This window comes from Narcine bancroftii, chromosome 5 (genome assembly GCF_036971445.1).
Source record: "Narcine bancroftii isolate sNarBan1 chromosome 5, sNarBan1.hap1, whole genome shotgun sequence".
NCBI lineage: Eukaryota > Metazoa > Chordata > Chondrichthyes > Torpediniformes > Narcinidae > Narcine > Narcine bancroftii.
The window spans coordinates 151,783,414-151,808,383 of NC_091473.1; the positions used below are offsets into that span (position 1 = coordinate 151,783,414).

Below are 24,970 nucleotides of genomic sequence, written 5' to 3' on the forward strand. Positions count from 1 at the left end.
GATCACATCAATGGGGAGGAGGGAGACCCCAGTGATCTTCTCTGCCACTCTGTGGATTGTCCTCCAATCTATTTCTCTGCAGCAACCCTACCCACACTGATGCAACCGACCAGGAGGTGGACAGGTAGAAGTATAGAGGGCTATAAACTGGGTGCAGGTCAGTGGGACTAGGCAGAATAATGGTTTGGTACAGACTAGAAGGGCCGAAGGGGCCTATTTCTGCAATGTCTATGGAAAGGAGAAAAGCCGAGTTGTTTAAGGGGGAAAATTCAGAACCATGTGGGAAAACGGTTAGTGTTAGAACGATCACAACCAGGGCAGTCTGAGTTGCAGGGATTGTAGAACAAGGGTCCTGATACAAGGGCAACTTCAATATCTGAAGGAGATGATGGCCTTTCCTCAAAGATCAGGGCACTCAACAGTTCGACCAGTGGTTCTCAACCTTTTTCTTTCCACTCACATCCCACTTTAAGTAATCCCTAGGCCATCGATGCTCTGTGATTAGTAAGGGGTTGCTTAAGCTGGGATGTGAGTGGGAAGGGAAAGGTTGAGAATCACTGGTTTAAAAGTTTAATTTTCCACTAGATGAACAGAACCCGTTCGTTCTGGAGAAATACAATCAGAACAAGGAACAATGAAAGAGATTTTTATTGCAACCAATCAAATCCCCACCACCATTTGACACCAGCTACATATTAAGATTGTGTACAAGGCACAGAATTGTTCATCGATACTTTACAAATCGGTGCAGCTCAAACACAGAAATGAGTAGTGATCATTGCAAATCAATACATTCCCAGACTTGGAAACCAGAGTTAACTGTTACAACATAGAACACGACAGCCCAATACTGGCTCTTCAGCCCTCGATGTTGTGCGAACCCATATATTCTTTCCTTAAAAAAAGTACTAACCCCCTCCCTATCCCGTAGTCCTTTATGTTTGTTCCATCCATGTGCCTGTGTAAGAGTCTCTTAAATGCCCCTAATGTTCCAGTCTCCACCACCATATCCCGGCAAGGCATTTCAGGCCCCCACAACTCTAGGAAAATGAAAGGGGGGATGTGGGGGAAATGGGATTTGGTGTGTGAAGAATTTTAAATGAATGGTACAGGGAAGTTGGCCGAGACTATGTCAACGGGACTGGGGCAGCACGGTTGGTGAAGTGGTGAACCAAACGCCATTACAGCGCCAGCAATCGGGACTGGGGTTTGAGTACCGCAATGTCTGTAAGGAGTTTGTACGTTCTCCCTGTGTCTGCGTGGGTTTTCCCCCAGAGGCTCTGGTTTCCTCCCTCTGTTCGAAACATACGGGGGAGTGTAGATTAATTGGGTGTAATTGGGCAGCACGGGATTGTGGGGCAGAAGGGCCAGTATGTCTAAATCTTTAGAACATTTTAAATATTATAAAACTCATCCCACCCCGGCCACACTCTCTTCAGTTCATTCCCATCGGGAAGAAGATTCACGAGTGCGAAATCTCGCAGCCATAGATTCAAAGGCAGTTTCGTTCCTGCTGTTATCAGACTCCTGCATGACCCCAAAATAGTAAAATTATGCTGCCTTTGCTGTGCCACCACGGACCTCTTTCTGTAACTCTGTCCTTAGCTTTCCTTGTAGCACGTATGAGATGTCTAACTGGGCCGCTCACCTCTGACACTGTATCTCGGTACAGGAACTTGGTATTTGCTAAAATTTAATGTAGATGAATCATATCACCTTCAGCTTTTGAACCAGAAGGTTTGAACAATAGCCTTGGATTTACCGTTGAGTAACAATATCTTCAAACATGTTCCCCAAAAGCACAGAGCTCATTCATATAGACCAGTGGTTCTCAACCTTTTTCTTTCCACTCACATCCCACTTTAAGTAATCCCTCGGTGCTCAGTGATTAGTAAGGGGTTACTTAAGGTGGGATGTGGATGGGAAGGGAAGTTGAGAACCACTGCTCTAGACCCAATTGTTACTGAAATATTTGGCTTGAGAAAAATGGTCATTGGCCCATTTCCTTTGGAGTTCTGAAACTGTCCACATGACGAGTCAATGAGGGACGATTAAAACAAGTGGTTTTCAAATTTTTTCTTTCCACCCACATCCTACCTTAAACAATCCCTTACTAATCACAGAGAACCGATGGCATAGGGAATACTTAAAGTGGGATGTGAGTGGAAAGAAAAAGTTTGAAAACCACTGTTTTAATCGTCCCTCATTGACTCGTTATGTGCACGGTTTCAGAACTCCAAAGGAAATGGGCCAATGACCATTTTTCTCAAGCCAAATATTTCAGTGACAATTGGGTCTAGAGCAGTGATTCTCCACCTTCCCTTCCCACTCACATCCCAGCTGAAGCAATCCCTTACTAATCACAGAACACCGACGGCAGAGGGACAGGAGGCAGGTAGCTGGGTGCTGCCAGGAGAAGGAAGGGAAGAGAACCCCCGTGGCTGTTCCCATCAATAACACGTATACTGATTTGGATACTGTTGATGGGGGCCTACAAGTGACAAGTCGAGGTGGTTATGTCTCCGGTGCAGAGGCTGCCACCACCCCCCTGCCCCCCCCCCCCACTTTGGCTCAGAAGGGAGAAGAGGAGAGCGACAATGCAATGATTGGGGACTCTGTGGCGAGACAAGTGGGTAGGAGGTTTGCTGAACGAGACTGAGGCTCCCAGGAACTGGCCTGTTTCTGTGCTGTAATTGTTGTAAGGTTATATTTCCCAGTCAAGGTGGTGTGGAAAGCCCAAGGAGGTGTCGTGGCCCTGTAAATGAAACCTGCACCCTCCCTGATGTTGGGTTTGAACTGCGCCCGGCACTCGTCGAGCGTGAATTCCAAACAATCAGTCTGACTTGATTTTTACCTCATGTAAAACCTTCCCAAGATCCAAATGACCATGGGAGTTCATGGAAATTTGCATCAACCACTCACCTCCAAAATATGCATACCATGTGAGTTAACATAACTGGTCTGGACCTGCCTGAGCACAGACCAGTTGTCAAGCAACTCAAGTTACTGTGATAAAAGCTACAGGGAAGGATTTTGGAATGGGGTGGCACAGTTAGCTCAAAGCTGTTACAGCGCCAGCGAACAGGGCCGGGGTACAAATCCCACGCTATCTGTAAGGAGTGTATATGTTCTTCCCGTGTCTGCACCGCTTTTCCCTGGGGGCTCAGGGTTCCTCCCACTGTTCGAAACGTACCGAGTACGTAGGTTAATTGTGTGTAATTGAGCAGCATGGGCTTGTGGACTGAAAGGGCCTGTTACTGTGATGTGTGTCAAAATGTTTTTAAAAATTTAAATTTAAACCAACCCACTGTGGAAGCTGCAAAGTGCGAAGCATTCCAGGTAGAGTGCAAGTGACAACCGCCAGCTCACCAATTCCCCCGTTCCAGAGCATCTGGTTATATGGTTAACCATATAACCATATAACCACACAGCACAGAACAGGCCAGTTCGGCCCCACTAGTCCATGCCGTAGCAAATCCCCACCCTCCTAGTCCCACTGACCAGCACCCGGTCCATACCCCTCCAGTCCTCTCCTATCCATGTAACTATCTAGTCTTTCCTTAAATGTAACCAATGATCCCGCCTCGACCACGTCTGTCGGAAGCTCATTCCACATCCCCACCACCCTTTGCGTAAAGAAATTTCCACTCATGTTCCCCTTATAATTTTCCCCCTTCAATCTTAAACCATGTCCTCTCGTTTGAATCTCCCCCTTTCTTCATTGAAAAAGCCTATCCACGTTTACTCTGTCTGTCCCTTTTAAAATCTTAAACACCTCTATCAAGTCCCCTCTCAATCTTCTACGCTCCAGAAAAAAAAGCCCCAGTCTGCACAACCTTTCCCTGTAACTCAGACCCTGAAATCCTGTCAACATTCTCGTGAACCTTCTCTGCACTCTCTCTATTTTCTTTATATCTTTCCTATAATTTGGTGACCAAAACTGTACACAGTACTCCAAATTTGGCCTCACCAATGCCTTGTACAATGTCATCATAACCTCCCTACTCTTGAATTCAATACTCCGATTTATGAAGGCCAACATTCCAAATGCCTTCTTCACCACACCATCTACCTGAGTATCAGCCTTGAGGGTACTATTTACCACAACTCCTTGAAAAACCAAATCACTTCCACATCAGAATGCAAGGTCTGCAGACGCCGTGAGTGTATTTAAAAAAAAGACAGAGTTGCCGGAGGAACTCGGCTGGTCTCACAGTGTCCATGGGAGATAAGGAAATATTACCGAGTTTTCAAGCCTGAGCCCTTCCTCAGGGCACGAGCATAAAGCAGGCAGGCCTCGACAAAGGGCTCAGACCCAAAACGTCAGGGTCACATCTTTACCCATGGACACTGTGAGACCGGCCGAGTTCCTTCAGCATTTCAGTGGTTTTACTAAACCAGATAATAGAACGTAAAACATTCCAAATGTTGGGAGGAACTCAGCCGGTCTTTTCAGCATTCATAAGAGACAAAGATACATTGCCGACATTTTGGGCCTGAGCCCTTCTTCAAGGAATAAGCAGACGTTCCTGCAGCATTTCACTAGGTTTTTACTACAATCACAGCATCTGCAAACCTTTGTGCTTCACATGGAACATTCCAGCACAGTTCAGGCCCTTCAGCCCACAATGTTTTGCTGACCCATATAAACCTAAACAATCTAAACCAGTGATTCTCAACCTTTTTCCCCCATTCACATACCACCTTAAGAAATCCCTTATTAACTACAGAACACCTATGGCAAAGGATGCTCTGTGGTTACTAAGGGATTATTTAAGGTGGTAGGTGAGTGGAAAAAATTAGGTTGAAAACCTCTGATTCTAAATCTCCCTCACATCCAGAAGCTTCTATTTTTCTGACATCCATGTGCCTGGAATGCCTAATACAGCAAGTGTTAGAATAATGTCATCACACCCCCTCAAGATCTGCACGATTCCAACACAAAATCTGCAGCCGGGTTGAGAAACCTCCTCCCTTGTCGATCGGTCGGGATAAGGAGAAGATCAGTAAGAGCGTGACCTCAAGGGTAAAATCTCGGAGTCACTGGGGCTGCTGCAGGCAGCAGCCGATTCAGTCTGGAGCTGGGGAGGGAGAGGGGGAGCTCCAAGTTCTCCCGGCCTGGGAAGGGTCAACGTAGAGGGCATGGTTTCTGCGACGCTGGTCACCGACGTCTTCACCAGTGGCGAGGTGGATTGTAGATCTAGAGGAGACAGAATCGGCGATGCTGACGGCTCAGGGCTGAACTCTCCCTCAGGGTGGAACAGAATGTTAGCCTCCATCCCCTTTGAGCCATTGGACTCCGTTGAGGAGAACCTGGACAGGTTGTTTGTCTGGGCCACATCTTCCAGATCACCGCAGCTGCTTGAGAAAGCTCCTGGAAGGAGAGAAAATCACGAAATTAAGAGACCAGTCGGTGTGTGAACAGCACCAACATCGGTAGATTGTAGGCAGCGAGGAAGGTTGGCAAAAGACATAGCGGGGCTTAGGCCTGTGGGAGACATGGGCAGAGAAATGGCAGATGGGGCTTGAGGCAGACAAGTGGGAGGTGTGGCACTTTGGGAGGTCAAATGTATGGGGAACGTGTACAGTTACAGAAGCCCCGTACAGAGGGATCTTGAGGCACAAATTCTTAGTTCCCTGAAAGTAACAGTGATCGGTAGTATCTGAGAAGGTAAGTTATTGGAAGGTGTTTGAGACTTTTGTGTTTTGTGACTTGATCATGACCATTAGTTCTGATTCTGAAGAGATCAGATATACAATTATTTGGATAGCCGAGGACTGAGTAGAGATAATCAACAAGGCTTTGTGTGTGGTAGGTCAAGTTTATAGAGTTTTTCAAAGAGGTTATCAGGAGGGTTGATTAAGGAAAGGCCGCACATGTTGTCTACATGGACTTTAGTAAGGCGTTTGACAAGGACTCACATGGGAGGTTAGTCAGGAAGGTTCAGACGCTGGGTATTCATGGTGAAGGGATGAACTGGATTTGACAATAGCTGGATGGGAGAAGCCAGAGAGTGGTGGTGGATGATGCTTCTCAGACTGGAGGCCTGTGTCTAGTGGTGCCTCAGGGATCAGTGTTGGGACCATTGTCGTTTGTCATCTATATCAATGATCTGGATGAAAACGTGGTAAATTAGATCAAGTTTGCAGATGACACTAAGATTGGACGTGTTGTGGACAATGTCGAAGGTTTTCAAAGCTGCGGAGGGATCTGGACCAGCTGGAAAATGGACTGAAAAATGGCAGATGGAATTTAATGCAGACAAGTGTGAGGTGTTGCATTTTGGAAGGACAAACCAAGAAAGGACGTATATCAGTGGTTCTCAACCTTTTTCTTTACACTCACATCACACTTTAAGTAATCCCTATGCCATTGGTGCTCTATAATTAGTAAGGGATGTGGGTGGGAAGGGAAGGTTGAGAATCACAGCTCTAGACCCAATTGTTACTGAAATATTTTGCTTGAGAGAAATGGTCATTGGCCCATTTCCTTTGGAGTTCTGAAACCATGCACATGACAAGTCAATGAGGGACAATTAAAACAGTGCTTTTCAAACTTTATCTAATCACTGAGCAGCGACAGTATAGGATTACTCAAATTGGTATGTAAGTGGAAAAAGAAAGGTTGAGAACCACTAACGTACACGATGAATGGTCAGGCACTGAGGAGTGTGGTAGAACAGGGGAATCTGGGAATACAGATACATAATTCTCTGAAAGTGGCATCACAGGTCGATAGGGTAAAGAGAGCTTTTGCCATCTTGGCCTTCATAAGTCAAAGTATTGAGTCCAGGAGTTGGGATGTTATGGTAAAGTTGTATTAAACATTGATGAGGCCAAATTTGGAGAATTGTGTGCAGTTTTGGTCACTGAACTACAGGAAGGATATCAATAAGGTAGAAAGAGTGCAGAGAAGATTTACTAGGATGTTGCCTGGACTTCAGGAACTGAGTTCCAGGGAAAGGTTATACAGGTTAGGACTTTATTCTCTGGAGTGTTGGAGACTGAGAAGAGATTTGATCGAGGTGTTTAAAATTATGAGGGGGACAGACAGAGTAAATGTAGGTCGGCTTTTTCCACTGAGGGTGGGTGAGATACAAACCAGAGGACATAGGTTAAGGGTGAAAGGGGAAAGTTTAGGAGGAACTTCTTCACACAGAGGGTGGTGGGGGTGTGGAACGAGCTGCCAGCTGAAGTGGTGAATGGGGGCTCAATAACATTTAAGAAGAATTTGGACAGGTCTATGGATAGGAGGAGTATGGAGGGATATGGACTGGGTGCAGGTCAGTGGGACTAGGCAAAAAATAAGTTCAGCACAGAGTAGAAGGGCCAAACGAGCCTGTTTTTGTGCTGTAATGTTTTATGCTTTGAAGAAATGGATCGGGGGTAAAGAAGGGGTATTTTATCGGTCAGAGTGTTGAGTGTGAAAGTCAGGAAGTGTGTGGCAGCTGTATAAAATGTTGGTTCAGCCACACGTGGAGTACTGTGTGTAGAGCTGGTTGGCCCATTACAGGAAGGATGTGGAGGCTTTAGAGAAGGTGCAGAAGAGGTTCAGCTGGATGCTGCCAGAATTAGAGGGTATGAGATATGGGGACAACTGGGGTTGTTTTCTCTGGAGACTGAGGGGAGATCTAGAAATTTATAAAATTATCAGAGACACGATAGGGTAGACCGAGTCTTTCTCCCAGGATGGAAACGCACATAATATGTGCTTTATGCTTGGCTTTAAGGTACAGGGAGGGGGTCGGGTTGTTTAAAAGAGATTTACGGGGCTTTTATTTTACACACAGAGAGTGGTGGGTGTCTGGAACACCCTGCCAAATGGGGCAATGGAAGGAGATCCAATAACATCGTTAAAAAGAAAGGCTGTGGCAGGTACATTTGCATAACAGTCAGCCCAAACATCATGGGCCGAATAGCCTGCTCCTCTGCTGAACTGTTCTGAGGCCATTCAGCCCCTCCTGTCCATGGTAATAGCATGGATACAAGCAACTCATGGGTTTCAGAAGAATGAGAGGGGATCTTAAAGGTCTCACGATTGGCGTAGCAGTTACAGCACCACTGATCAGGACCGGGGTTCAAGTCCCACGCTGTCTGTAAGGAGTTTGTACATTTTCCCCACGTCTGTGTGGGTTTTCCCCGGGTGAGGGGGAGCTCCGGTTTCCTCCCACTGTTCAAAACATATGGGAGGTTTTGTGTCAATTGGGCGGCATGGACTCGTGGGCCGAAAGGGCCTGTTACTGTGCTGCATGTCCAAATTAAAATCTTTTAGAAATGTATAAAATAATGACATGCACAGATAAAATAGTGGAAGGCATGATGTTTCCACTGGGAGGCGAGATGAAAACCAGTCGACAGTTCTGGTCTCCTGACTTGAGGATGGACTGGCTTTGGAGGGGATGTCATGGAGGTTCACCAAGTTGATTCCAGGGATGAGGGGGTCGGCCTATGAGGAGAGATTAAGTCGTCTGGGACTGTACTTGCTGGTATAAAACCAGTCTCAGAAAACAGGGACACAGAGTATATGCACTTGTTAGTAGTCCCCGAAAACTGGGAAAGGGAGTCCAAAGCTTGGGTAGATTTCTACAGGGTAGAGGAATTAAGGGATCTGGGGAAAAGGTGGAGATGAGCCAATCATCAGATCAGCCATGATCTCATTGAATGGCAGAGCAAGCTCGACTGGCCGAACAGCCGACTCCTGCTCCTGTTACATGGCCAATCCCCAGCGAGACAGATTTACCTTTTTGGAACAGTTTCTCATTTTTAATTTTCTGAACTTCATCGGTTATCTTCTGGACCAGGAAGTTCTGGGTTCCTTCTCGTCGGATGGAACTGATGAGAGTGTCAAGGCCTTTGGGGTTTTCCGTCAGATGATCCAAGAGCTTTCCCGCCTTGCGCCTGCTCGAAACCTGGTGGGAAATTTCTTCCGTGTCTTCCTTGGACAGGATGCGTTTGGCTCGCAGGTAATCAAAGTGCCTCTCAGCGATCACTTTGTCACAGAGATAAGGCCGCAGCTTCTCCAGAGCCTGAGGGAACAACAGACGCCCGTGAATGGAGGCAGGCATCCCCCCCACCGCCAGCTCGGACACAAGACACGCATCATTTAGCAGTGCACTTCTTTATAGAATCAGGTATCTCCGCCTGTGGCTACAATACAAGGAAACTGGCGAAGGAGACCACTCAGCCCATTAACCCTGATCCACCATGCACTGTGAACATGGAGGATCTGCCCTAGGCCTTGAATCTTCTTCTCTGCTAATTCTCCCTCATCATCAATCCCCTGATCTTTCAAACATTCATTTCCCCTCCTCTTTAAACCCCCAGTGATCCAGTCTCCACACCCCTCCTCTTAAAACCCCCTGTGATCCAGTCTCCACACCCTCCTCTTTAAATTCCCCAGTGATCCAATCTGCACACCCCTCCTCTTTAAATCCCCAGTGATACAGTCTCCACACCCCTCCTCTTTAAACCCCCAGTGATCCAGTCTCCACACACACCTCTTTAAATCCCCAGTGATCCAGTCTCCACACCACTCCTCTTTAAACCCCAAGTGATCCAGTCTCCACACCCCTCCTCTTTAAATCCCCAGCGATCCAGTCTCCACACCCCTCCTCTTTAAACCCCCCAATGATCCAATCTGCACACCCCTCCTCTTTAAATCCCCAGTGATACAGTCTCCACACCCCTCCTCTTTAAACCCCCAGTGATCCAGTCTCCACACACACCTCTTTAAATCCCCAGTGATCCAGTCTCCACACCACTCCTCTTTAAACCCCAAGTGATCCAGTCTCCACACCCCTCCTCTTTAAATCCCCAGTGATCCAGTCTCCACACCCCTCCTCTTTAAACCCCCCAATGATCCAGTCTCAACACCCCTCCTCTTTAAACCCCCAGTGATCCAGTCTCCACACCCCTTCTCTTTAAACCCCCAGTGATCCAGTCACCACACCCCTCCTCTTTAAACCCCCAGTGATCCAGTCTCCACACCCCTCCTCTTTAAACCCCAAGTGATCCAGTCTCCACACCCCTCCTCTTTAAATCCCCAGTGATCCAGTCTCCACACCCCTCCTCTTTAAACCCCCCAATGATCCAGTCTCAACACCCCTCCTCTTTAAACCTCCAGTGATCCAGTCACCACACCCCTCCTCTTTAAACCCCCAGTGATCCAATCTCCACACCCCTCCTCTTTGAACCCCCAGTGATCCAGTCTCCACACCCCTCCTCTTTAAACCCCCAGTGATCCAGTCTCCACACCCCTCCTCTTTAAACCCCCAGTGATCCAGTCTCCACACCCCTCCTCTTTAAACCCCCAGTGCTCCAGTCTCCACACCCCTCCTCTTTAAACCCCCAGTGATCCAGACTCCACACCCCTCCTCTTTAAACCCCCAGTGATCCAGTCTCCACACCCCTCCTCTTTAAATTCCCAGTGATTCACTCTACACACCGCTCCTCTTTAAACCCCCAGTGATCCAGTCTCCACACCCCTCCTCTTTAAACCCCCAGTGATTCAGTCACCACACCCTCCTCTTTAAACCCCCAGTGATCCAGTCACCACACCCCTCCTCTTTAAACCCCCAGTGATCCAGTCTCCACACCCCTCCTCTTTAAACCCCCAGTGATCCAGTCACCACACCCCTCCTCTTTAAACCCCCAGTGATCCAGTCACCACACCCCTCCTCTTTAAATCCCCAGTGATCCAGTCTCCACACCCCTCCTCTTTAATCCCCACTGATCTAGTCTTCACACCCCTCCTCTTTAATCCCCACTGATCTAGTCTTCACACCCCTCCTCTTTAATCCCCACTGATCCAGTCTCCACACCCCTCCTCTTTAAACCCCCAGTGATCCAGTCACCACACCCCTCCTCTTTAAATCCCCAGTGATCCAGTCTCCACACCCCTCCTCTTTAATCCCCACTGATCTAGTCTTCACACCCCTCCTCTTTAATCCCCACTGATCTAGTCTTCACACCCCTCCTCTTTAATCCCCACTGATCCAGTCTCCACACCCCTCCTCTTTAAACCCCCAGTGATCCAGTCTCCACACCCCTCCTCTTTAAACCCTCATTGATCCAGTCTCCACACCCCTCCTCTTTAAACCCCCAGTGATCCAGTCTCCACACCCCTCCTCTTTAAACCCCCAGTGATCCAGTCACCACACCCCTCCTCTTTAAACCCCCAGTGATCCAGTCTCCACACCCCTCCTCTTTAAACCCCCCAATGATCCAGTCTCCACACCCCTCCTCTTTAAACCCCCAGTGCTCCAGTCTCCACACCCCTCCTCTTTAAACCCTCATTGATCCAGTCTCCACACCCCTCCTCTTTAAACCCCCAGTGATCCAGTCTCCACACCCCTCCTCTTTAAACCCCCAGTGATCCAGTCTCCACACCCCTCCTCTTTAAACCCCCAGTGATCCAGTCACCACACCCCTCCTCTTTAAACCCCCAGTGATCCAGTCACCACACCCCTCCTCTTTAAACCCCCAGTGATCCAGTCTCCACACCCCTCCTCTTTAAACCCCCAGTGATCCAGTCACCACACCCCTCCTCTTTAAACCCCCAGTGATCCAGTCACCACACCCCTCCTCTTTAAATCCCCAGTGATCCAGTCTCCACACCCCTCCTCTTTAATCCCCACTGATCTAGTCTTCACACCCCTCCTCTTTAATCCCCACTGATCTAGTCTTCACACCCCTCCTCTTTAATCCCCACTGATCCAGTCTCCACACCCCTCCTCTTTAAACCCCGAGTGATCCAGTCACCACACCCCTCCTCTTTAAATCCCCAGTGATCCAGTCTCCACACCCCTCCTCTTTAATCCCCACTGATCTAGTCTTCACACCCCTCCTCTTTAATCCCCACTGATCTAGTCTTCACACCCCTCCTCTTTAATCCCCACTGATCCAGTCTCCACACCCCTCCTCTTTAAACCCCCAGTGATCCAGTCTCTACACCCTCCTCTTTAAAGTCCTACCAGACCAGTACTGAAGTGGTGGTGACAGCAATGGGAACATGACCTTGGTAATATCTGAAAATACGGACAGAAACAGACATATTCCTCGAGCATCCTCAACATACGAACATTAGAAATAGAAGCAGGAGTCGGAGCGAGCCTACTCTGCTATTCAATGTGATCATGGCTGATCTGATGATGAGCCAATCTTCATCTCCCTGCCTTTTCCCCATATCTCTTATTTCCCCAACTAGGTAAAAAATGACCCAACCTTGTCTTCAATGAGCAGTGAATTGCACAGATTCAACCCCCTCCGGGAAAAGCAGTTTCTCCTCATCTTTGTCCTCAATCTTGAGGCTCTGTCTGGAAACAACTCACCTAACCTCAATCTTATCTATGTCTTTCATAATTTTATCTGTTTCTATAAGATTTCCTCTTATCCTTCTAAATTCCAGCGAGTACAGTCCCAGACGACTCAATCTCTCCTCATAGACCGACCCCCTCATCTCTGGAATGAACCTCCTTGCACCACCTCCAAAGCCAGTACATCCTTCCTCAAGTAGGGAGACCAGAACCGCACGCAGTTATCCAGATGCGGCCTCATCAGTACCTTGTACAGTTGCAGCATAACCTTCCTGCTTAACCTTCCTGCTCCTAAATGTCATCCCTCCAGCAATGAAGGCCAACGTTCCATTTGCCTTCTTGATAGCCTGCTGCACCTGTAAACCAATATCCTGTGTGTGGTGCAGATAGCTCACAGGCACCAGCGTGAGTTTGAGGTCCGGCCACAGGCATGACGAAGATGGAAGGATCTGCACCCAGAGCACAAAGACAGAGGGGCAGGAATAGGCCACTCGACCCAAGATGAGATGAGCAACGTGTCATGGGCAAGAAACTCTCGGACCACTGCAAATAAACGCACAGTAATTCCCATCTCAATGAATGCAGCCTCCACAACCCTCGGAGGTCGAGAATGCCAGAGATTCACCTCCTTTAGAGATGAATTTCCTTCCAACTTCCTTCCCTTAACACCAGCTCTTCTATTTACAGGATGACAACATTAAAGACAAAAGATCTGCTAATCCGGCATGTTGGGGTGTCAGACTGACAGGGTTTCCAGACTAAATTTTTAAATGTTTAATTTAAATTTAGGCATATAGCTCGGTAACAGGCCATTTCAGCCCACGAGTCTGTGCCACCTAATTTACACCCAATTAGCCAACAACCCCCAGTACATTTTAAAGGATGGGAGGAAACTGGACCTTCTGGGGAAAACCCATGCAGGCACAGGGAGAATGAACAAACTTCTTACAGAGAGGAGTCACGTGATGGAGTAATGGCCGGTCGGGGAACTCCAGCCCTCTCCGGAAAAGTTTAAAAAAAACAGAAAACACAAAGGCACAAACACGAAAATTAAAATAAAGTGAAAGTAAAGGTGGGAAGAAAATGGCAGCGAAGAAAGAAAAGTCGAAAGCAATGGGAAGAAGAGAAGAAGAAAAGACATCGGAAGAAGAAGGTGAAGGCCTTACCTGTCCGAGGAGGCCCGCCATGGAGAGAGAAGCCCGCTCCCTCAGGTCAGTCGAAGTCCCGAGCTCGGGACTACAAAAATGGCTCGCGGAGCCCAGCAAAAGTGCGCCACCGCGCATGCGCGAGGAGTCGCACATTCGTGATGCGCATGACAAAAAAAACACTGACGGGAGGGGGGACCAGCTGAGGAGTCGGTCTCCACAGCTGAGAATGACAGCTACAGCACAACAAGAGAACATAGAAAACAACGAGAACAAGAAAGAAGAGAGTAAAAAGACATCAAGGAAATAACAGATGACCAACCCAGAGGAAGAAGAAGAAGAAGAAGAAGAACACAGAGAAATGGAAGAAGAAGGGAAAGGCAAGACAATGGAAATTTTTTTTTTAAAGAATATATGGAATCTGTAAAAGAATGGCAATCACAAGAATTTAGTGAAATAAAAAGAATTAAAAGTACAGAAGAAAAAATGAATAGATTAGAGATGGTCATGTCAGATATAGGAAAAAGAATGGACAAGGTGGAAGAACGAGAAACAGCCATAGAAATGGAAGTAGAGGACTTAAAAAAGAAATTAGAAGAATCTAATAAAAAAAGTTAAAGAGACACAAGAGCTGTTAGCTCAGAAGATAGATATAATGGAAAATTATAATAGAAGAAATAATATAAAGATAGTGGGCCTTAAGGAAGATGAAGAAGGCAAGAATATGAGAGAATTTGTAAAAGATTGGATCCCCAGGGTCCTAGGAAGACCAGAATTACAGGAAGAAATAGAAATAGAAAGGGCACATAGAACATTAGCCCCTAAACCACAGCCACAACAAAAACCAAGATCCATTTTAGTAAAATTCCTAAGATATACAACAAGAGAAAATATATTGGAGAAAGCAATGAAGAAAATAAGAGAAGACAAAAAGCCACTGGAATACAAAGGTCAAAAAAATTTTTTCTATCCAGACATAAGTTCTGAACTCCTGAAGAAGAGAAAGGAGTTTAATACAACAAAAGCGATCCTATGCAAAAAAGGATATAAATTTATGCTAAAGTATCCAGCGGTACTTAAAATAGTTATTCCAGGGCAGCAAAACAGACTATTCTCGGATCCGGAGGAAGCACGAAAATTTGTAGATCAACTACAAGACAGACAGAGAGATGAAGACATGTAAGGAGAGCAAAAATGACCACGAACTATATGTATGTGTGTATATGGGTGTATATATATATATATATATATATATATATATGTGTGTGTGTATGTATATATGTGTGTACATGAGTGTATGCGTATTTAAAGGAAAATATATAGAGTATAGATAAGAATTAATAAGCGAAAGAAAGGGAAGAGGAAGTAAGGAGGTAATTAAGAGAGTGACCTTTGTTATATATGAAAATTGGAATCTTTTCTGGGGGGGCTGGGTGGGGAGGAGTTACGGTCACTGCGAAATCAGTTGACGCTTGCGAGTGAATTCGCAAATCCAAATGGAGAGGGGAGATGTGGTTGCCCGACAAGGGATAAAGGGCAACTCAGGAAGGTGAGGGGATAGTGGGGTTAAAGAAATTTTAGATAAGAGAATAAGGGAAATGTTTGATGTTTTAGAAATGTTGTCTTATAGTGTTCAAAAAAAGAAAGCAGAAATGGATAAGAAGGAAAGGTGATGATGAGGAAACGGAAAGGGAAGATAAACAAAGTATGAAATGGCTATGTTGAACTATATGACTTTAAATATTAACGGAATACATAACCAAATCAAAAGGAAGAAACTGCTAAATTTACTGAAAAAAGAAAAAAATGATATAGCATTTGTGCAAGAATCACATTTAACTGAAATGGAGCACAAGAAATTAAAGAGAGACTGGGTAGGACATATAACAGCAGCGTCATATAATTCAAAAGCAAGAGGAGTAGCTATATTAATCAATAAAAATGTGCCAATTAAAATAGAAGAGGAAATAATAGATCCAGCAGGGAGATATGTAATGATAAAATGTCAAATATATTCGGAGTTTTGGAATTTACTCAATGTATTGGAATTTACTCAACCTAACGAAGAAAATAAAAAATTTATGCAAGATATTTTTTTGAAGATAGCAGACACGCAAGGGAACATACTAATAGGAGGGGATTTCAACCTTAATTTGGATTCAAACATGGATAAAACTGGAAAAAAAACTAAAAAAAAGAACAAAGTAACCAAATTTATAATTAAATCAATGCAAGAAATGCAACTTTTGGATATGGAGGAAACAACACCCAAAGGAAAAGGAATATTCATATTATTCGGGTAGACATAAAATATACTCAAGAATAGACCTATTCCTGTTATCAGCTCATATGCAAGACAGAGTTAGGAAAACAGAATATAAAGCTAGAATATTATCGGACCACTCACCCCTCATATTGACAATAGAGTTAGAGGACATCCCTCCAAGAATGTATAGATGGAGATTAAACTCCATGCTACTTAAAAGACAGGATTTTAGAGAATTAATTGAAAGATAAATTAAAATGTACTTTGAAATAAATACGGAATCAGTGAAAGACAAGTTTATACTATGGGACGCAATGAAAGCGTTCATCAGAGGGCAAATAATAAGTTATGTAACCAAGATGAAGAAGGACTACAATCAGGAAACAGAGCAGTTGGAAAGGGAAATAGTAAATATAGAAAAAGAATTAGCAATGAAGGAAGATACAACTAAAAGAAGAGAATTGGCAGATAAAAAATAAAATATGAAACACTACAAACATATAAGGTGGAGAAGAACATAATGAAGACAAAACAGAAATATTATGAACTCGGGGAAAAAACGCACAAAATTCTAGCATGGCAGCTTAAGACAGAACAAGCTAAGAAAATGGTATTGGCATCAAGGAAAAAAGACAAACAAATCACATATAATCCAACGGAGATTAATGAAAACTTCAGAGAATTCTACAAACAATTATACCAAACTGAAAACGAAGGGAAAGAAGGGAAAATAGATGAATTTTTAACTAAAATTGAACTACCAAAATTACAAATAGAGGAACAAAATAAATTAACAGAACCATTTGAAATAGTAGAAATACAAGAGATAATAAAAAAACTACCAAATAATAAAACACCAGGAGAGGATGGATTCCCAATAGAATTCTATAAAACATTTAAAGACTTATTAATTCCTCCCCTCCTGGAAGTAATCAACCAGATTGATAAAACACAAAGCTTACCAGATTCATGCAAAACAGCAATAATTACAGTAATACCAAAGACAGGGAAAGATCCACTCACACCAGCGTCATATAGACCAATATCTTTACTTAGCACAGATTATAAGATAATAGCTAAACTATTAGCAAACAGATTAGCTGACTATGTACCAAAAATAGTAAATCTAGACCAAACTGGATTTATTAAAAAAAGACGAACAACAGACAATATTTGTAAATTTATTAACTTAATTCATGCAGTAGAAGGAAATAAAGCTCCAACAGTAGCGGTTGCTTTAGACGCAGAGAAGGCCTTTGACAGAGTAGAATGGAATTATTTATTCAAAGTACTACAAAAATTCAGTTTGCCAGAGAAATATATTAATTGGATTAAAGCATTATATAAGGGGCCATTGGCGAAAGTGACAGTAAATGGATATATCAAAACAATTTAACTTAAGCAGATCAACAAGGCAGGGATGCCCACTATTGCCCTTATTGTTCGCGTTAGCCATAGAACCACTAGCAGAACTGATAAGAACAGAAAATAAAATAAAAGGGATAAAAATAAAAGACAAGGAATATAAAATCAGTTTATTTGCAGATGACGTTATAATATACTTAATAGAACCAGAAATATCAATAAAAGAATTACATAAGAAATTGAAGGAATATGAAGAAGTGTCAGGATACAAGATTAATGCAAAGAAAAGTGAAGCAATGCCAATGAATAATGCGGATTTCTCAAAATTTAACAAAGAATCACCATTCAGATGGCAAATGCAAGCAATACGATACCTAGATATACAAATAAATAAAAACCTCGGCCATCTATATAAACTCAATTATTATCCACTAATGAAAAAAATTACAGGACGACTTAGAGCATTGGAAAGACTTACCACTAACACTAATAGGAAGGATAAGCTGTATTAAAATGAACATTTTCCCAAGGTTACAATACCTATTTCAGGCATTGCCAATACACTTTGCGGAGAAATTCTTCAAGGAGTTAAAGAAAATAATAAGGAAATTTTTATGGAAAGGAGGGAAACCGAGGATAGCACTAGATAAATTAACAGAATGGTATAAACAAGGAGGCTTACAACTGCCAAACTTTAAAAATTATTATAGAGCCGCACAATTAAGATACCTATCAGATTTTTATCAAACAAGGGAAAAGCCAGATTGGACTAGATTAGAACTAGATAAAATAGGGGAGAAGATACCCGAACATATATTATATAAATGGGATGAAAAATTGGTACAACGTAGGAATTCTCCAGTATTACATCATCTGCTCAATATTTGGAAGAAGATTCATGTAGAAAGGAATAAAACAAATCACCAACTACCAAAACTAATACTGACGCAAAATCAGTTACTCCCTTTTACAATAGATAACCTTTCCTTTAGAGAATGGGAGAAAAAAGGGATCAAAAGAATAGAAAATTGCTTTTCAGGAAATAAATTACTATCCTTTGAACAAATGAAGAATAAATATAATATAACTCACGATACAGTGTTGGCACATTACCAACTGAAATCCTACTTGAAGGACAAATTGGGAAGCAGTCTGAGGTTACTAGAGGGAAGTAACTTTGAATATGTGATTACAGATACAATGATAATCAAAAGATTTATAACAAATATGTATATTAAATTACAAGTAAAGGAGAATGAGGAAACAAATAGTAAAACTAAACAAAAATGGGAACAAGATCTAAACATAAAGATAAAGAAGGAAACATGGGAGAAGTTATGCTCCGGAACTATGAGAAATACAATAAATACGAGGTTACGTATGATACAATATAACTGGATACACAGGCTATACATTACACCTTAAAAGTTAAATAAATGGGACCCAACAGTATCTGACAGATGTTTTCGCTGTAAAAAGGAAATGGGAACAACAACCCGGGGCCATGGTTTGAGGATAATAGGCAAACCATTTAGGACCGAGATGAGGAGGAATTTCTTTACCCAGAGGGTGGTGAATCTGTGGAATTCATTGCCACAGAGGGCAGTAGAGGCAGGTTCATTAAATATATTTAAGAGGGAATTAGATCTATTTCTTCAGTATAAGGGTATTAAAGGTTACGGAGAGAAGGCGGGGACGGGGTACTGAACTTTAAGATCAGCCATGATCTCGTTGAATGGCGGAGCAGGCTTGAAGGGTCGAATGACCTACTCCTGCTCCTATCTTTTATGTTTCTATATTTAATTCATGCAATCTGGACATGTGAGAAAGTGAAAAAATTTTGGGAAGATCTAAACCAGATATTAAATAAAATTACAGAAAGCAATATACCAAAAAACCCAGAGATCTTCCTCCTAAGTAACATAAAAAACAAAGAATTTGGACTTGATTTGGATGGAGCACAAAAAAGATTTGTTAGGATAGCCTTAGCTGTAGCAAAAAAATGTATTATGTCAGCCTGGAAATTAGAAGATAACTTGAGAATACAACAATGGTATATAGAAATGAATAAATGTATTCCATTAGAAAAAATAACATATAACTTAAGAAATAATATTACAATATTTGAACAAATATGGGAGCCATACATGAAGCACAATGGAGAAAACCTACCGGGGACATCTACCACCTAAAATGACAGAAGGAGAAGGGAATGAAAAGAATTGACTCAGTGGAATTTCTTGTTTGTTTTTATTGAGTGACAACATTGTTTGAGGGGTTTAATGTATCTTAGATTCTGAACTTTAAATGAATGGGAGGGGAGATAGGGAGGGTGGGATGGGAAGAGGGAGGGGGGGAGAAAACGACACTGTATATATTTGAAAAGGAAAATGTATGTATCTTGATCAATGTGGTTTATAGTGTGAAAAATAAATTTTTTTAAAAAAAAAACAAACTTCTTACAGACAGCACGGGATTTGAAACCCGGTTCCGATCGCTTGCATGGTAACAGCGTTTTGCTAACCGCTACGCCAACCGCGCCAACAATTAGAAGTTATTATGATCAATCCAGCACTTTGTCCCCAGGTTCCCCAACATTTTGATCAACTTTCCAGTGAGGATATGTGGAGTTTGGCAAACACAATCAGTTTGGTTTAAAGGGAGAGCAGGAAAAACAAAATGGCAGAGCTGCTGTAACAGGGAGAGGGGGAAGCAGAGACACAGTGCTGCTTCGCAGGGTTCTACTGCCCGGTCATGATGCTGATGGCTCCATTCAGGCTTTAAACGGCCTATTAATGGAACAAACTGCACTTCTTTTAAAATCTTGCGACCGCAGGGTCTGTGTCCGAGACAGCGGTGCCCCCGCTGGGCAGCGCACCGTGAGGTGTTGCAGACTCCAGGGGAACAGTGGACCGGCGCAGAGCACCAGAAACAAAAAGCCGAAGAGATGTCCTGATAGGACAAAGACCATGGTAGAGGACCAGTGAGGGGCTCAGTGGCAGAAAGACTCATACTGGGCTGCGAGCAACTGGCTCATGGGAACCAGGTATTGGAACTGAGATTCGAGAGGTGCTGAAGGCAAGAAGGGCTCCCAATGGGCCTCGGGCGCTGAAGGCTTTCAGAGTGTTCGGATCTGGAGCCCGGGCAGCCGATGGATCGAACAGGAGTCTGTGTAGCTGCAGAAGCTGTGGGAGGTGAATCCACGGACACTCAGTGTCTCTGAAGGGACTCTCGCTTGCTTCTCTTTCTACTATTGTTCGGGGCACCGGGCAATGCTCACAGCGACTCTTTGTTTGCCTTACAGCAGAGAAAAGCTGAAGTACATCATGTGTGTTACATTTTTATGTATTGTTATGTGACAATAAAGGGAACCCTGAACCTTCAAACAAACCCCAGCAAGTCAGATGCCAAACATCGGAATTTTAATACTATCGCCAAGCAGGTTATTCGAGCTTTACTGAAGAAATTATCGTGCCTTTTCATGCGAACCTTGTCCCTGTTCCACGGAGACTGATCCTCTCCCCACATATCCTGCCCGACCTGCTGAGCATTTCCAGCATTCTCTAGTGTGAGTTCAAGTTTATTGTCACAAGCACCACGGTACAGTGGGGAAACTTGTTTTGCGGGGAGTCCAGCTAGACATCCCATACCTAGTACATTTTATTTCCTTTCTATTTCAAATTTTCTGGCATCTGTGGGTTATTTTAATTTTTATTATTTCTTCATTTCGGTCCTTATCCATTCTTGGGACGTGAATTCCATAGCCTATTCTTGATTATCTGGATTTAAGTAACACGTCGCGCACCCACCTTACTGCTAGATCCGAGAGAAGGCAGCAGCTTTCTTTCTCTGAAGACCGGTGAAAGACTAGAGCGGAGTGCTGGAGGAGCTCAGCAGGTCAGGCAGCATCACAGGATGTACGAGCAGAAGTAGGCCCATCAGCCCATCAAGTCTGCTTTGCCATTCTATCATGAGCTGGACTATCACTCAGCCCCACTCCCCGGCCTTCTCCCCTCAACCCTTGATGCCCTGACTAATTGAATCCTTGTCAATCTCTGCCTTAAATACACCCAACGATCTCTCCTCTGCAGCCGCCCATGGCAACAAGTTCCATGATCCTCTGGTCAAAGAAACTTCTCCGCATCTCTGATTTTAAGTTCATGTCCTTTTATCCTGAAGTATCTGTGGAGGCGTTGTCTGGATCTGGAGATTAGGTCGCCAGGAGCTTGAATAGAAGTCTGGGTGGCAACAGAGGCTGCGAGAGCACGGAGGCGAATCTACGGGGACTCGGTGGATTCAGGTCGTAACCCATCATCAGAGAGAGCGAGGAAGAGGGCAAAAGCCAAAATAAAGGGGTGCGGGGAAGGGGGGAGGCTGGTAGATGACAGGTGAATACAGGTGGGTGAGGAAGGAAATGAGGAAACAGTCAGATTTAAGGAGAAAGGGGCAGAGGAGAGGGGCATCACGTTTCGAAATGCTGCAAGTCCTGGACAGAATAGATGGGGCCAAGATGTTTCGCATGGTCGGGGAGTCTGGGACAAGAGGCCACAACTTCAGGATTAAAGGGCACCCATTTAAAAAGGAGATGCGGAGGAATTTCTTTTGCCAGTGAGTCGTGAGTCTGTGGAACTTGTGGCCACGGGTGGCTGTGGAGGCCAGGTCGTGGGTGTAATTAAGGCAGAGATTAGTTGGGCCATCATGGGTTACGGGGTAAAAACCAGGGAGTGGGTGGGGGGGGATGGATCAGCGCATAGTTAGAAAGGCAGGGCAGACTCGATGGGCCAAATTCTCCTCCTATATCTTGTGACTGAGGAAGATGCACCCTGATTGGAGGAGAGTGGGATGGCTTGGTAACCCTGCCCCTTCCCTCATTCAGCTCATAGTGTCCAAGAGCTTCTCAGAGCAATCCCCTCACCCGCCAAACTTACTTCCTGTAACCTTTCCCCATTAACCTGCTACTCCCTACACACTGAAGACAGTTTCTCCCTTCCTGCCCTCCCCGTAGCCATCAGGCTCTCTTGCCTCGTGCTGCTTGATCTTTTCCCCCATTGTAAGGCTAGACTCTGTTAATGTGGTCATGTTCTTCTGCCTGACCTGGCTGTACAAATGTTGGAGATGACATGACAGACTGCTCGCAGAAGAACCCTTCCCGCTGCACCAGGTATTACGTGGGAAATCAACCTTTAAAAAAGATTGGACAATTTACAGTGACTAATCAACCCACTGACCTGCATGTCACTGGACGTGGGTGCCCCATTTAGTGTAGTGGTAGCGCAACGCTGTTACAGCACTAGCGATCGGGACCAGGGTTCGAATCCCGCGCTGTCTGTGAGGAGTTTGTATGTTCTCCCCATGTCTGCGTAGGTTTTCCCTGGGGCCTCCAGTTTCCTCCCAGCGTTCAAAACGTACTGGGGTAGTAGGTTAATTGGCGGCACAGGCTCGTGGGCCGAAAAGGCCTGTTATCGTGCTGTATGCTTTTCGAAAACCAGAGCCCATAAGGGAAACCTACGCGGTAAAATGGGAATGCGCAAACTCCGCACAGACAGTGCCTGAGGTGGGGACTGCACTGGGGTCTCTGGAGTAACCTGCCGCCTCACCTTGTTTCGGCCCCATCACCATCACAAATACCAGCTGTTTGTACCATGATTTTTTTCATTTACTGTGATTAAATTCGGGCCTATTAATCCTGGCCTCAGGTTTAATAGATCACTACACTACCACAGAACATAAGAAATAGGAGCAGAAACAGTTCATTTTCATCTAGGTCCCACCAAGACCTGTAGGAGTTTCCCACCTGCAGCCAAAAAGTTTTTCTCCCAAGTAGAATAGAAAATCGAACCAACTTCCTGATCACATCTAAAGCTTGAATCTGATAATCCGGGGTTCCATTTAAAAAATGTTTGAGTTTATATCTAATTGACGTCGAAAATTATATTGAACCAGTCTATACCCAACAATAATAATTCTCATCATATTTTCCTTCCATAATTGCATCCAGTCATTTTCAATTGTTTAAATCAACCTCCTGTTTATGAATTCCTAACTAAGGAGCTGCTTTTTACAACTGGCTTTAGCTATTTCTAGGAAATGCATTGCCATTACTTGGAAATCAGATCCGGATTTAGGGATGGAGAGGTGACCTGCTGAACTACGCTCTTGTATTCCACTTGAGAAAAATTACTTGTAATTTACATAATTTTTTCTTGAAAATATGGAGCCCATATTTACAACACATTGGTTTGAAAATCTGAAGGACTCTCTGAGAGCCCGTCCCGTTGGTAGCCCCCAACTCTATTACTATTAGAATTGAGACTTTCTATTTCTTTTTGACATTCTCCCAACGTTTTTCTTTTCTTTTCCTTTACTTTAGGGTTGGGTGGGTGGGGAGGGAGAGAGGATGGGACCAACGAGGGTTTTATACACCTTTTTTTTTGTTTTATTGAATACATGGATGTGGTTTTAAATTCTTAAATAAAACATTCAAATAAAAATAGCAGTCAGCCATTCGGCCCGTCGAGCCTACTCCTCCATTTGATGAGATCATGGCTGATCTGATGATCGATCCTTCTCATGCCCATCCTAAATCTACTTACCCTGGTCTCCCCCACCAATGGGAACAACTGACCTACCTCTATGGTATCTATGCCTTTCACAAAGTGTTTCTCTAAGACCTACTCTCATTCTTCCGGTGGAATACAGTCCCAACTCTCCTCAAAGGCCAACCCCCATCATCCTTGGAATCTTGTCATCATGAAGGGATGAATGTTCAGTAGTTTCTTTCTTTCTGCAACTTGCTTGTCAAGTGGTTGTTGTTGCACACTCCTCCACTCCTAACCATGTTAACACTGGCTATTTTTAACACAGAGAAAAAGACCTGGTGTGACACCATTACAATGTGTTGGAAGGGTTTTTGTCTGAATTGAACAGCATAACAACAACAGGAGATGAAGAGATGAACACAAGCCAACGGAGATGGGGTTGGCAGGTTCAGCAAGGGCCTGGAGGAGGGCCTGCTTGGTGCAGGAGCCGTTTAAAGGGTTGGGGGCTTCTGATCTGTGACTGGGGACTCTCGACTCCAACAACCTGCCCTGGGTATGCCACTCTCTTCCCTGGAGCGGAAGGTCCGCCGTGGGTTCCAAGGTGGATCAGCTGTGCCCAGGGCCGGGGTCCTTCCTGATCCCGGGGGGGGTCTCTTCCAGTCCCGGAAGTGGTCTCTCTCCCAGTCCTGGGGGGTGGTCTCACTCTCCCCCTGTCACGTGGGGTGGTCCCTCTCCCCCCCTGACCGGTGGGGTGGTCTCTCTCTCCCCTGTCCCGTGGGGTGGTCTCTCTCTCCCCTGTCCCGTGGTGTGGTCTCTCTCTCCCCTGTCCCGTGGGGTGGTCTCTCTCTCCCCTGTCCCGTGGGGTGGTCTCTCTCTTTCCCCTGTCCCATAGGGTGGTCTCTCTCTCTCCCCTGTCACGTGGGGTGGTCTCTCTCTCCCCTGTCCCATTGGGTGGTCTCTCTCTCCCCCTGACCCAATGGGTGGTCTCTCTCTCCTCCCGTCTCTTCGGGTGGTCTCTCACTCCCCCTGACCCATCGGGTGGTCTCTCACTCTCTCTCCACCTGTCCCGTGGGGTGGTGTCTCTCTCCCGCTGTCCCGCGGTGTGGTCTCTCTCTCCCCCCCGTACGATTGGGTGGTCTCTCTCTCCCCCCCTGTCCCATCGGGTGGTCTCTCTCTCCCCCCTGTCCCATCGGGTGGTCACTCTCTCCCCCCTGTCCCATCGGGTGGTCTCTCATCCCCTGTCCAATCAGGTGGTCTCTCTCTCTGCCCTATCCCATCGGATGGTCTCACTCTACCCCCTGCCCCATCGGGTGGTCTCTCTCTCCCCCCACCCGTCCCTTC

General features: G+C 44.9%; 1 protein-coding gene across 1 annotated transcript in view; it reads right to left on the reverse strand.

The window, feature by feature from the left end:
- Nucleotides 1–630: 630 nt before the first annotated feature.
- bcl10 (BCL10 immune signaling adaptor) overlaps nt 631–24,970 on the reverse strand; it is a 31,007-nt gene continuing 6,667 nt past the window's right edge. Inside the window, exons 2-3 of the mRNA XM_069939399.1 lie at nt 8,741–9,026; nt 631–5,374 (exon numbers count right to left, since the gene is read on the reverse strand). Coding sequence (XP_069795500.1) covers nt 5,004–5,374; nt 8,741–9,026 — 657 coding nt within the window. The 3' untranslated portion in view covers nt 631–5,003. The remainder of the gene's footprint in view (nt 5,375–8,740; nt 9,027–24,970) is intronic.